The sequence below is a fragment of the Chiloscyllium plagiosum genome, chromosome 11, assembly GCF_004010195.1.
Source record: "Chiloscyllium plagiosum isolate BGI_BamShark_2017 chromosome 11, ASM401019v2, whole genome shotgun sequence".
Lineage (NCBI taxonomy): Eukaryota > Metazoa > Chordata > Chondrichthyes > Orectolobiformes > Hemiscylliidae > Chiloscyllium > Chiloscyllium plagiosum.
Window position 1 is genome coordinate 698,262 of NC_057720.1, and position 14,668 is coordinate 712,929.

The 14,668-nt window shown below is 45.5% G+C and overlaps 1 protein-coding gene across 1 annotated transcript in view; it reads left to right on the forward strand.

The window, feature by feature from the left end:
- LOC122554735 (collagen alpha-1(XI) chain-like) overlaps positions 1–13,069 on the forward strand; it is a 37,420-nt gene extending 24,351 nt beyond the window's left edge. Inside the window, exons 3-5 of the mRNA XM_043700113.1 lie at positions 8,191–8,404; positions 12,146–12,308; positions 12,909–13,069. Coding sequence (XP_043556048.1) covers positions 8,191–8,404; positions 12,146–12,308; positions 12,909–12,956 — 425 coding nt within the window. The 3' untranslated portion in view covers positions 12,957–13,069. The remainder of the gene's footprint in view (positions 1–8,190; positions 8,405–12,145; positions 12,309–12,908) is intronic.
- The last annotated feature ends 1,599 nt before the right edge of the window (positions 13,070–14,668 follow it).

Here is a 14,668-nt window from a genome sequence, read left to right on the forward strand (position 1 = left end):
TATTAGCCTTCTTCTCTACCTGCTGTACCTGCATGCTTGCCTTCATTGACTGGTGTACAAGAACACTCAGATCTCTCTGTACTGCCCCTTTACATAACTTGATTCCATTGAGGTAGTAGTCTGCCTTTCTGTTCTTGCTACCAAAGTGGATAACTATACATTTATCCACATTAAACTGCATCTGCCATGCATCTGCCCACTCACCTGACTTGTCCAGGTCACCCTGTAATCTCCTAACATCCTCCTCACATTTCACCCTGCCACCCAGCTTTGTATCATCAGCAAATTTGCTAATGTTATTGCTGATACCTTCTTCTATATCATTAACATATATTGTAAAATGCTGTGGTCCCAGCACGGATCCCTGCGGTACCCCACTGGTCACTGCCTGCCATTCCGAAATGGAGCCGTTTATCACTACCCTTTGTTTCCTATTAGCCAACCAATTTTCAATCCAATCTAGTACTTTGCCCCCAATACCATGTGCCCTAATTTTACTCACTAACCTCCTGTGTGGGACTTTACCAAAAGCTTTCTGAAAGTCGATTCCCCTCTCCTCTGATGCCGCCTGATTTGCTGTGCTTTTCCCAGCTCCACTCCTTATCTGCTGTAGAACAACAGGCAATAGCCAGCCATGGCAAAAGAATACGCCAGTAGGAAGACAGCAGCTCACCTCCAAATAATATACTGAAGCATGACATGTCTCCAGAGCAGCAAAAAGCCAAATTCTTACTCGCATGAAATGATTGGACCTCTTTCCTTTAGAAAAGTTCCTCGAGGCATTCTGAAGAGAAAATGGAAATACAACCAACTCAAGTTTCATAGAGTTTGTTGATTTCAATGGACATCTTATTTATTTTAAATTTGAGCAGGGGTGAATGTCACTATCCTATCAGATTAAATCTAATGGATGAGGGAAGTTATCCATTATAACTTATAACTTATCAAAGTAGGAAGAACCACTCTCACCATGACAGGTATGAAACTTGAGTAATTCCCTATCTCTGGGGAGACAGTGACTGCTCCCATTACTTTGCCAACCAGTCTTTTGACTGCAATCATTTGTCTCGAAGCTGATAATTTGGGTCACTGTTTCATACTGATGTTCTGACCTTTGGAATAACCTTTTCCAAACCCTAGTCCATATCCCATTGTCCCAATTTTAAAAAAAAAACTCCAAAAATGGTGACAATGTAATTCATGCACCTTTCATCAAAAAATGAATATATAAATATTGATGACATATGGTAAACCATTGGACCATGAGATTCAGGAGTAAAATTAGACCAATCGGCCCATCAAGTCTGCTCTACCATTTAATCATTGCTAATGTGTTTCCCAACCCCATTCTCCTGTCCTAGTCCCATAACCCTTAACCACTTACTAATCACATACTTATCCATCTCTGCCTTAAATATACTCAATGACTTGGCCTCTGTGCAACACTGAGTTCCACAGGTTCACCACCCTCTGGCTGAATAAATTCCTCCTCATCTCCGTTCTAAAGGGTCTAATGTATAATGTGAATAGTTGTGGCCCCAACATTGACCCCTGCGGGACTTCTCTAGTCACCAGCTGCCATGCTGGAAAAGACTCTGTTAGCCCTGTTCTCTGCGTTCTCTCAGTTAGCCAACCCTCTCTCCATGCCAGCACCTTGTCCCTAACACCATGGGATCTTATTCAGCTGCCTCCTGTGCAGCACCTTGTCAAAGGCCTTCTGGAAATCCAAATAGATCACGTCCACTGGCCCCCCCTTGTCTAACTTGCTCATTACCTCCTCAAAGAATTCTAACAGGTTTGTCAGGCATGACTACCCCTTGACAAAACTGTGCTGACTCAGCCCTATTTTACCATGCACTCCAAGTACACTGCAATCTCATCCTTAATATTGGACTCGAAAAAATGACTGAGGTCAGGCTAACCGCCCTATAATTTCCCATCTCTTCCTTTCTCCCTTCTTAAACAGCTGTGTCACATTAGCCATTTTCCAGTTGTCTGGGACACTGCCTGACTCCAGTGAGTCCTAAAAGATCACCTCCAACGCCCACCCAATCTCTTCAGTTCTCTCTTTCAGAGCCCTGAGGTGTAATCCATCTGGTCCGGGTGATTTATCCACCTTCAGACTTTTCAGCTTCCCCAGCACCTTCTCCTTGGTGATGGCCACTACTCTCACCCCTGCCCCCTGACTCTCTTGAGGTTTTAGTATGGTGCTGGTGTCTTCCTCTGAAAACTGATGCAAAGTACCTATTCAGTTCCTCCACTATTTTATTTTGTTCCCCATTACTACTTCACCAACATCAGACCGTCAGTGATCCAATGTTCGCTCTCTGCCTCTCTCTTAACTTATAGATGTCTAAGAAAAACCTCTTGTAATCTTCTTTTATATTACTAGTTAGCTTATTCTCATATTTAATCTTCTCCCCCACCTATTGCTTTTTCAGTTACTGCCTCCTGGTTTTTAAAGGCTCCCCAATCCCCTGGCTTCCCACTGATCCTCGCTGTGGTGTAAACCTTTCCATTTGCTTTTATGCTCTCCCTGCCTTCCCTTATCAGCCACGGTCGCCTCATCCTCCCCTTGGTCTGTTACTTCTTCCTTGGGATGGGTTTCTGCTGTCTCTCCCGAACTGTCCCCAGAAACCCCTGCCATTGCTGTTCCCCCAGCGTCCCCGCTGGGCTCCCCTTCCAACCAGCTCTGGCCAGCCCCTCCCTCATGCCTTTGTAGTTATCTTTTCTTGACTGTAATACCATTCCATCTGGTTCCAGCTTGTCCCTCGGAAACTGCCGGCTGAATTCCTTCATACTATGGGCACTGCCCTTTCAGGGTTACTCCCCCTTCAACTCCTGAGTCAAGTCTGTCTCATTACACATCACCAAATCCAGAATTGCCTGTTCCCTTTTGGGCTCTACCACAGACTGCTCCAAAAAACTGACGCAAAGACATTCTGTAAATTCCTTTTCTTGATATTCACTGCAAACCTGACTTTCCCTGAATATTGAAGTCCTCCATGATCACCTTTCTTAAATGCCTTTTCTATTTCCTGATTTATTTCCTGCCCCACACCCTGGCTGCTGCTCAGAGGCCTGTACACAGCTCCCATCAGGGTCTCTTTCCTTTGTAGTCCCACACACAGATTCTGTATTTTTTGACTCTGTATCATTTCTTGCTATTGATTTAATTTCATTTCTTATGAACAAAGGAACCCAGCCCCCTGTCCCTCTGCCCATCAGCCTGTCCTCCCGAGAGCACGTGTATCCCTTGGATATTTTGTTCCCATCCCTGATCCCCTGGAAGCCATGTCTCTGAGATACCCACAGCGTCGTACCTGCTAATTTCAATCTATGCCACAAGCTCATTGACCTTGTTTTGTACACTGCGTATATTTAAGTACAACACCCTCTGTCCTGTATTGACTGACCCCATTCTCATAGTTGTCCCTTTATCTGCTGTGTCTGAAGTTAAATTCCTGGCCCTCTCCATTCTCTCTGTCCAATTGCTTGTTCTGGAAACTTTAAAAATCTCTGCTGGACCCTCACCCCCTTTAACACTTTCCATAATTTTCCACATAACTGAACCCCACCTCCCCTATTTAATTTAAAGCCCTATCTATAGCCTGAGTTATATGATTCACCAGACACTAGTCCCAAGATGATTCAGGTGGAGCCCGTCCCATTGGAACAGGTCCCTCCTTCACTATTACTGGTGCCAATGTCCCTTGAATTTAAACCCGTTTCTCCCTCCTCAATCTTCGAGCCACATGTTTACCTCTTTCATCTTGTTGATCCTGTGTCAATTAGTTCATGGCTCAGATAGTAATCCAGAGATTATCAGCGTTTTGGTTCTGTTTATTAATTTAGCCTCTCGCTGCTCATATTCCCTCAGCAGAACCTTTCCTTCTTCTACCTGTTCTGTTATCTACATTGACAACAACAACTCGATCTATCCCCTCCCTCTCCAGGTTTCTCTGCAGCCCTGATGAGATATCCTGAACCCGGGCACCAGGCAACGCAGCCTTCAGGACTCCTGGTGCTGGCCACAGAGAACTGTGTCTATTCCCCTGACTATACTCTCCCTCATTACTACTACATTTCACTTTTCTGCCTCCTCTTCAATGGCTCCCTGTCCCAAGTTAGAACATAGAACAATACAGCGCAGAACAGGCCCTTCGGCCCTCGACGTTGCACCGACCTGTGGACTTTTCTCAGCTCGTCCCCCTACACTATCCCAAAACCATCCATGAGCTTATCTAAGGATTGTTTAAATCTCCCTATTGCTGTGATCAGTTTGCTGATCCTCCCTACAGACTGCACTAACATCCACACAGGGAGTAGGAATCTCAAACCTGTTAGATAACTTCAAGGTCTGAGTCTCCTTCAGCAATACCTCCTGGATCCCTCTAGCTACCTTGCCCATTGTCACAATCCAGTATGGTGGATGGGAGCGGATTGTGGCTGTTACAGCTGCTCCTTTCTCTGAGTCTCCTCCTCAATGCCAGAGCGGATTGTTTTCTTGATGCAGTAATTAGTATTTTTATGTCTTACATTGTTTTGGGAACTTTTTAAAAAATAGATCAAAAACAATGATACTTTAGATGGGAGGGAAGCGACAGAGCAGGAGACGAAGTTAAAAGGGATCTGGATGAGTGCGTGAATATTGATTTGATTTGATTTATTATTGTCACATCTACCTAGGAGCAGTGCAGTACAGGCAGAGATCATCCGGTGGTTGAACAGGGTGAGGAACACAAAGTTACAGCTGCAAAGAAGGTGCACGGAAAGCAAGATTGATCGGGAGGGTTCAGGGGGATATGGGCCAAATGCTGACAAAGGGGATCAGATCACTTTAGGATATCTGGTCAGCATGGATGAGTTGGACCGAATGGTCTGCTTCTGTATAACTCTGTGACTCGATGACTCTGTCCCTTACCACTGAATTTGAGGGCTGAAATCTAAGGGCTGTTGCTCCCTCCTGAAACACAGTATCCAGGTAAATCTCCCCCTCCCTGACTCCGGCTCATCAGCTCCGAGCTGGGTTCTTCAAGTAACCACAATGGGATCTAGCAGCTTCCACAACATGCAGGTACCACACATTGCCTGGCCTGGGATCTCGATTTTATATACTCAGTTCTTAATTTGATTTTTTAAATGATTTTGTTGGCCTTTTTGCTTGCAGCCTGTTAACATTTCTCCTATTTACCTTCAATCTGGATGTAACTTATAACAGACAGTTACTAACTATCACTATTAGCACTGCTGCCTCACAGCACCAGGGTCCCAGGTTCGATTCCAGCCTCAGGCGACTGTCAGTGGGGAGTTTGCACATTCTCCCTGTGTCTGCGTGGGTTTCCTCTGGGTGCTCTGGTTTCCTCCCACAGACCAAATTTGTGCAGGTCAGGTGAATTGGCCATGCTAAATTGCCTGTAGCGTTAGGTGCATTAGTCAGGGGTAAGTGGAGGGGAATGGGTCTGGGTGGGTTACTCTTCGGAGGGTTGGTGTGGACTTGTTGGGCCAAAGGGCCTGTTTGCACACTGTCGGGAATCTAATTTAATCACCAACCGATGTATGCTTTACCTGTTATGTTACTCGTGGGTGGAGCTTGGAAATGGTAATGGTTCAGAAAGAGTTAATGGGGAAGATGCACTGGTGACATTCATATTATCTCTGCCACTTGATAGTATAGTTTGGCTGAACTAGTTAATGTTGATTGTACCAATTGCAATTATACAATACACTACACTTTCTTATGCAAGACAAGTGTTACTTCTTGTGAACACACTCTCATGATTTTTGGATAATTAGACGGGCTGTTAAATCCGACACAGAAAGCAGGATTTGTGAGGTACATCAGCACCCGTTATCTCTAATTCAGTTTTACAGGTTCCTGTTCTAGTTTACAAAGTTTCAGTTGTGTTTTTGTTGCTGTACCTCACCTGGGGCTGATTAACTTGATGAATGGTTTCTTTAAAAGAATACAAAGGAGGATTTGTTGCAGTGAGTAAGCCTCCAGAGGAGCCCAATGCTCCAACTTTTGAATGTTTCTCTGCATTCCCTGGGGTTGGGGCTGATCTGTACTTTAATCCCATTCACCCACCTCAGTGGCGTAAGCCTGAAGCCTGAGACAGCACCATCACAGATTAATTATTTTATCGTGACTCCCTCCACCTCCAGCCTCTCAGTATCTGGCGGAGCTGGAGGGAGGGGCAGGCTGCACATTTCCAAAACCCTTTGTGTGAGAAGCAATTGTGTGGCTCACCCAGACAGTGTGAAAATGTGGCATTCTCTCCCAAAAACGTAGGTCCTGTAGCTGAGTTAAAATGATAAAATCAGTGTTTGTTAACATCTTGACCAGATAGGGGGCAGTAAAGATGTAGAGCAATGGCAGGTGGGTTACAGATCAACCACAGTCACATTCAATGGTGGAGCCAGTGAACGGGGCCGAATGGCCTCCTCCTAGCTCTTGGTAGGATATTTGTGAACAAGAGAATCAAAGCTTTGAAAGTGCTCACAAGTGATTCTCGATAAAGTTAATAAATCCAACATTTATTATTCCCAAGGCTGTCCTTTGATGTGAACATTATAAAACCTGATTTTAAGCAGCTCCAGGATTGTGATGATTCTGTCAAGGGGTGAATACGGCCAGGTTACAGGACAGGAAACGGATATGATAGGAACGGATTAAATCAGTTTCATCACTTAGAAACAAAGGAGGACATTCAGCCCCACAAGCCTATCCTAATTTTAAAGTCAAGCACAGACAGGTGTACACTTTAACTCCAGTCACATGCCTTAGCACCAGAATCTAACAATCCCCAGAACCTACACCTTTCCCTGAGAGAGACAGTTCCAGATGCCCCCCCACTACCCCCCCATGTGGGTAGGTGGTTCCTGATCTCCCCCTGTAGGGCCTGGCTCAGATGGGAAGGTCCTGCCCCTTGTCCTGGACTCTCCCCCTCCTCTCTCCATCAACCCAATCAACTCCTTTTATCATCTGAGAGACCTCCATGGGATCCCCCTTTAATCTTCGATACTCAGGGGATAACAATCCGGTCGATACAACCCAGCCTCGTCCTTTAACCCTTTCCTCCCCGGGATCATTCTGGTGAATCTGCTCTGTCCCCCCCAAGGCCAATCTCCCCTTCCTGAGGAGTGGGACGCAGACCTGAACCCGGTTCCTCCTGATGGGGCTCAGGCCAGAGTTGGAGAGAAACTCAGAACTGCAGAGGGCAAAACTGGCAATCAGCCCACCATGCCTGCACTGGCTCTTCGGATGATTATGGTGACTTAGTGATCCAGGCTGGGTCAGGTTTGTCTCAGTGAATAATGAAGTGCAAAAGCTAAACATCTTTTTACTCACTCATGGGTCAAGGACATCACTGGCTGCGCCCAGCATTTATTGCTCGTCCCTAATTGCCTCTTGAGAAGGTGGGGGTAAGCTGCCTTCTTGAACCGCTACAGTCCATGTGCTGTATTTAGACCCACAATGCCCTGAGGGAGGGAATTCAAATATTTTTACCCAGCGACAGTGAAGGAACTGCGATATATTTCCAAGTCAGGATTGGGAGTGGCTTGGAGGGGAACTTGAAGGTGGTGCCATTCCCACATATCTATGGTCCCTTTCCATCTTCTGAAGTATAGAGGGAGTGCCGCACTGTCGGACAGTCAGTGCTGAGGGAGTGCCGCACTGTCAGGGGATCGGTGCTGAGGGAGTGCTGCACTGTCAGAGGGTCAGTGCTGAGGGAGTGCTGCGCTATCGGAGGGTCAATGCTGAGGGAGTGCTGCACTGTCGGAGGGTCAGTGCTGAGGGAGTGCTGCACTGTTGGAGGGTCAGTACTGAGGGAGTGCTGCACTGTCGGAGGGTCAGTACCGAGAGAGTGCCGCACTGTCAGATGCGCTGTCTTTCCTGTGTTGTTTCAGTACCACCACCACCCTTTCATCTGTCTGAGTGATATTGCAGATGCTCCTGTCAAGCAGGAGTGAATCTTTGGTCCTGAGTTACGATCTGTCACACAGTTTGGCTGATCATTGTCGCAGAGATCTTGCTGTGTGTAAATTGATGTCACGTTCACTGCTTTTTAATATTGACTACACTTTAGCAATAGACAATTGGGAAAGCTTGTGCTATTATATTATAGCAAGTCCTCTCTCAAAATGTACGAGATTTTTTCACATTGTACTGATTATTTCCTCCTGCAGGTGGACAGTTCCCACGTGACTTCTCCATTTTAGTTACTCTGAAGCCCAAACGGAACACCCAGGCGTTCCTTCTCTCCATCTACAATGAGCAAGGTGTGCAGCAGCTGGGAGTGGAGGTCGGCAGGTCTCCTGTGTTTGTGTACGAGGATCAGAATGGTCGCCCAGCGCCAGAGGATTACCCAATTTTCACCACAACTAACCTTGCTGACAACAAGTGAGTAAGTCGGGAGTGAGGCATCACTGCGCCTGGTTAAGGTCGGCCTAGCGTAGGGCTCTCACAGAGATGCAGGAACTACAGTTGTTTCTGGAGGAGCTGGGATTAGAGCAGGGAAGGTTCGGGGGATTTTATTGAGGTGTTCAGAATCATGAAGCGAGTTAGATCAAGTAAATCAGTGTCTCCAGTGCAGGAGTAACCAAAAAGACCCGCCAAGTCAGGGAGTGTGTGTGAGGAGTGAGAGTTCATGCGGCAGGTCGATGAGTTTCAAACTGAACTGAGGAGGAATAGCAACCAGAGATGGGGGGAAGGTGGACAAGGTCGCAGGGCTTGCGTTTACAAAGAACAGACAGTGGGAGTGGGTTTGGAGAGAGTGTGTCCCAGAGAGTTGGGAGAATGTGGAAGAGCCAGGATGGAAATTAATCCAGCAAAGTGATAAAACAAGGAATGAGAAAAACAAATCTCTGAACCAAGAGAAGGTAGAGCTTCTGATCGGAAAATATTCAACTCACCTTTGAGATTCCAGAGGGAGGGCTGAGATTCCGGAGGGAGGGCTGAGTCAGTCAGTGACATGTAGAATTCAGGTTGAACTTAGAGTCGTAGAGATGTACAGCAGAGAAACAGACCCATTTGTCCAACCTGTCCATGCTAACCAGATATCCTAACCTAATCTAGTCCCATTTTCCAGCACTTGGCCTATATCCCTCTAAACTCTTCCTATTCATATACCCATCCAGATGCCTCTTAAATGTTGCAATTGTACCAGCCTCCCCCACAAACTCTGGCAGCTCATTCCATACACGTACCACCCTCTGTGTGAAAATGTTGCCCCTTCGGTCTCTTTTATATCTTTCCCCTCTCACCCTAAACCTATGCCCTCTCGTTCTGGACGCCCCCACTTCAGGGATAAGACCTTGTCTATTTAACCTATCCATGCCCCTCATGATCTTATAAACCTCTATAAGGTCACCCCTCAGCCTCCGACGCTCCAGAGAAAACAGCCTCAGCCTGTTCAGCCTCTCCCTGTAGCTCAAATCCTCCAACCCTGGCAACATCCTTGTAAATCTTCTCTGGACCCTTTTAAGTTTCACAACTATCGACTAATGTCATGAGATTTTAATTACATGCCAGTGAAATTATTAATTGTGTATTTCACATTATATAGATTTTCAAAACAATTTAAATAGTTTCCTTGAGGGTTGCTAAGCAGAGCCAGAAAAATGACAGCATATTCCTGCCCTCACATCCATTCAATCTAATATTGGTTTGCTGGGAAGAATGGCCAAGAGGGGGCTAATGGAAGCTCAGGATCACATTGGGCACTCAGTCTCTGTTTGGTCTTACCAGTGTAGAGAACAGCTCATTGTGAGTGTGAAAGGTAGATTGGATTGAAAGGTACAAAGAACAAAGAACATTACAGCATAGGGACAGACCCTCCGGCCCTCCAAGCCTGCACCAACCCAGATCCTTTATCTAAACCTGTCGCCTATTTCCTAAGGATCTGTATCCCTCTGCTCCCTGCTCATTCATGTATCTGTCCAGATACATCTTCAACGATGCTATCATTCCCACCCCTACCACCTCCGATGGCAACGCATTCCAGGCCCCCACCACCCGCTGTATGAAAAACTTTCCACGTATATCTCCACTAAACCTTTCCCCTCTCTGTTTGAACTCATGACCCCTAGTAATTGAGTCCCCACTCTGGGAAAAAGCTTCTTACTATCCACCCTGTAGGCCTCAATCAGGTTCCCCCTTCAACCTCTATCTTTCTAATGAAAACAATCCTAACCTACTCAACCTCTCTTCATAGCTCGCACCTTCCATACCAGGCAACATCCTGGTGAACCTCCTCTGCACTCTCTCCAAAGCATCCACATCCTTTGGGAATGTGGCAACCAGATCTGTACACAGTATTCCAAATGTGGTCAAACCAAAGTCCTATACAGCTGTAACATGACCTGCCAACCCTTGTACTCAAAACCCCGTCTGATGAAGGACAGCATGCTGTATGCCTTCTTGACCACTTTACTGACCTGCGTTGCCACCTTAAGGGTACAATGGACATGAACACCCAGATCTCTCTGTGCATCAATTTTCCCCAGGACTTTTCCATTTACTGTATAGTTCGCTCTGGAATTGCATCTTCCAAAATGTATCACCTCACATTTGTCCGGATTGAACTCCATCAGCCATTTCTCTGGCCAGCTCTCCAACCTATCTATATTCTGCTGTACCCCTTCACTATCTGCTACTCCACCAATCTTAGTGTCATCTGCAAACTTACTAATGAGGCAACCTACACCTTCCTCCAAATCAGTTATGTATATCACAAACAACAGTGGTCCCAGCATGGATCCCTGTGGGACACCACTGTTCACAGCTCTCCATTTTGAGAAGTTTCCTTCCACTACGACTCTCTGTCTCCTGTTGCCCAGCCAGTTCTCTATCTATCCAGCTAGTACACCCTGGACTCCATGTGACTTCACTTTCTCCATCAGCTTACCATGGGGAACCTTACTAAAGACCATGGATATACCATTTACACACCTTCCCTCATTAATCATTTATGTCACCTCTTCAAAGAATTCTATTAAGTTGGTAAGACATGACCTTCCCTGGACAAGACCATGCTGCCTATCACTGATTACCCTATTTTCTTCCAAATGGGTACATATCCTATCCCTCAGTATCTTCTCCAGTCGCTTCCCTACCACTGACATCAGACTCACTGTTCTATAATTACCTGGATTATCCCTGCTACCCTTCTTAAACAAGGGGACAACATCAGCAATCCTCCAGTCCTCTGGGACCTCACCCATGTTCAATGATGCTGCAAAGATATCTGTTAAAGCCCCAGCTATTTCCTCTCCCCCTTCCCTCAGTAACCTGGGGTAGATCCCATCCGGTCCTGGGGACTTTGAGAATACCCAACCTTAATGCCTTTGAGAATACCCAACACTTCCTCCCTCCTTATGCTGACTTGACCTTGAGTAAGCAAAGATCTATCCCTAACCTCAACATCTGCCATGTCCCTCTCCTTGGTGAATACTCATTAAGAATCTCATCCATTTTCTCTGACTCCACACATATCTTTCCTCCTTTGTCCTTGAGTGGGCCAACCCTTTCCCTCATTACCCTCTTGTTCCTTATATATGAATGAAAGGCTTTGGGGTTTTCATTAATCCTGCTCACTAAGGATATCTCATGACCCCTCTTTGTCCTCTTAATTCCTCATTTCGGATTGATCCTACATTCCCGATATTCTTCCAAAGCTTTGTCTGTTTTCAGTCGCCTCGACCTTATGTATGTTTCCTTTTTCCTCTGAGCTAGTCTCACAATTTTACCTGTCATCCATGGTTCCTGAACCACTCTGATCTAGACTCTGGCTTCCAGCATCTGCAGTCCTTGGTTTTACCTAGACTCTGAGGCGATTGAGTTAACTCAGGCTGTATTGAATCAAGCTTAGGAGAGCCTGTGGAATTCACTCCCAACGAAAGCAGTGTCGGTGTTTTCAAGACGGAGGTAGATACAGCTATTGAGGCTAACGGGATCAGGGATATAGGGATGAGGCTGGCATCAGGATGTTGAGCTCAATGATCAGCCATGATCATATTGAATGATGGGCCAGGCTCGGGGGGGGCTGAATGGCCTACTCCTGCTGCTATTTTCTATGTTTCTTGCTCATGGATACCAAGGCGGTATGTGTGAAATGTTTCCATCAGATTGTGTGTTTTGCAGGTGGCATCGCGTGGCTATCAGTGTTCAGAAAAAGAATGTGACAATGATTGTAGACTGTAAAAAGAAAACTTCCCAACCACTCCCAAGGAGTAACAACCCCATCGTGGATACAAACGGAATCACGGTGTTTGGGACAAGGATCCTGGATGAGGAAGTCTATGAGGTAACAGCTTTTAAAAATCATCAGCTTTAGAGCATTGTCTCTTCACAGCAAGTTTCATTTACAGCATCTTTAGTCAATTAAAACATCCCAGAATGCTCCAACAGACCACTAAAGGCTCAAACTATGACCTGGGGTCACATGAGGTGATATTTAGGACAGGTGACCAAAATATTGGTTAAAGAGGGAGGTTATAGGAAACATCTTAAGGGAGGACTGAGTGATGAATCTCACTCTGCTCTGGGAGTACACTGGAAATCAAACCCTCCTGTTCCCAGACTCGTCACTAAGTGAAAGATTTTGAAATATACACAGAATTCCCATTTCCGAGGTTGAAGGAAAGCAGGGGCGGGATTCTGTAACTAACGAGAATGCTTGTTCATTACAATAAATAGACACTAGCTACAGGTAAATTATCACAAACTGTTGGTGAAAACTCACTTCCTTTTACACAGATAAAGACAGACCCTGAAGGAAATATAAAGAACAGGTATTAACGGCGGGGGGAGATCTGGGAGGGTAGTTCAGTGGTCCCTGTCCATAGGGGTTGTTGAGATGTTCTTGAACTGATCAGAATTCTGCTTCTTGATCTTCCTTCTCCAGATACTTTCACTGGTTTTCACAAGGAATGGAGTGACTGGTGCACATTGATAAAGATCTCTGACTTATTAGTGTTCCTGTGAGAGACTAAAAATTGCTCTGTTTTTCAGATTGACTAACTATCTGCCAAAAAAGAAGCTCATTAATTCTGTGTCTCACTTTCATTGGCCGAGCCTATTTGCAGAATTTCATTCATGTTTTTGTTAAAATTGGGAAAGAGAAAAAGCAGAAGGTTAGACAGGAAACTCTGACAAGTCATTGAGTTATTTTAAATCTGCTTGAAGAGGAGTGTTTGTCTAATCAGGTGTGTTGGGAAGGAGAGAGAGACAGATTGTATAGGGATCTGTAGGGCTGGAGTCTGGGATGGGTGATTGTATAGGGATCTGTAGGGCTGCTGGAGTCTGGGATGGGTGATTGTATAGGGATCTGTAGGGCTGGAGTCTGGGATGGGTAATTGTATAGGGATCTGTAGGGCTGGAGTCTGGGATGGGTGATTGTATAGGGATCTGTAGGGCTAGAGTCTGGGATGGGTGATTGTATAGGGATCTGTGGATTCTGAAGATTTTATTAACATGTCAGAAAGAGAGCAATTAGTTCAGTGACAGTGACACCACATTGCTTGTGTATCTGGAAGACTTCTGTACACGTTCACAGCTCCAGTCAAATCACATTGTTGGCTTATGACAGACTCATAGAAACATCATAGCACTCCAGAGAGACCATTCTACCCTCTGTGTCTGTGCTGGATGAGTATAGAATAGAATGGAATGGAATAGCCTTTATTGTCACAGTAAAAAGTTTGTAACGTTGCCTCTCGATGCCATCTCAGGTGCAGGGCACCCAGTTATGTTAAATGTTGTTATAGAGAAATAATAATAAAAAAAAACATCATAGGAATCCCAAGTTTATATATCCAGAATGAGAATAAAAAATATTTTTAAAGTACTCAACTTATGGTCCTTTTCCTGTGTGTCTGTGTACATTGGGTTTCAGAATGCAAGCACACACTGCCTCCACACGCTGACATCTGTCCAGGACTCAACCCAAGGATTCCCCACCCTAAACCTATGCCCTCTAGTTCTGGACTCCCCGACCCCAGGGAAAAGACTTTGTCTATTTATCCTATCCATGCCCCTCATAATTTTATAAACCTCTATAAGGTCACTCCTCAGCTTCCAATGCTCCAGGAGAAACAGCCCCAGCCTGTTCAGCCTCTCCCTATATCTCAAACCCACCAACCCTGGCAACATCCTTGTAAATCTTTCCTCAATGAAAATTCTCAAGTTCTGATAGAGTTATAGTGTCATAGAGCACAGAAGCAGACCCTTCATTCCAACCAGTCCATGCCAAACATAATCCCAAACTAAACCCGTCCACCTGCCTGCAACTGCCCCATATCACTCCAAACCTTTCCATTTACGTAATTATCCAAATGCCTTTTAAACGTTGTAACTGTCCCCACACCCACCAATTCCTCAGGAAGATCATTCCACACACAAACCAGCCTCTGTGTAAAAAATAATCCTCAACACGTTTCAATATCCTATATTTCTTGTGAATTCCCTTTGGTCCCTGTACCGGGACCTATTTTGGATTGATCTTGTGCTGAGACCCCTTGGCTTTTTGATTTTCTGATAGATCGCTTTGATGGAGTAAATCAGGAGGAAGTGTTTCTGGGGACAGGAGGGTGAGGGAGCAGAGGGAGACAGATTGCAGGGAATTGGGGAGAAACCCCTGAGGGGGAGGGGAGGGGATTGTTTTAC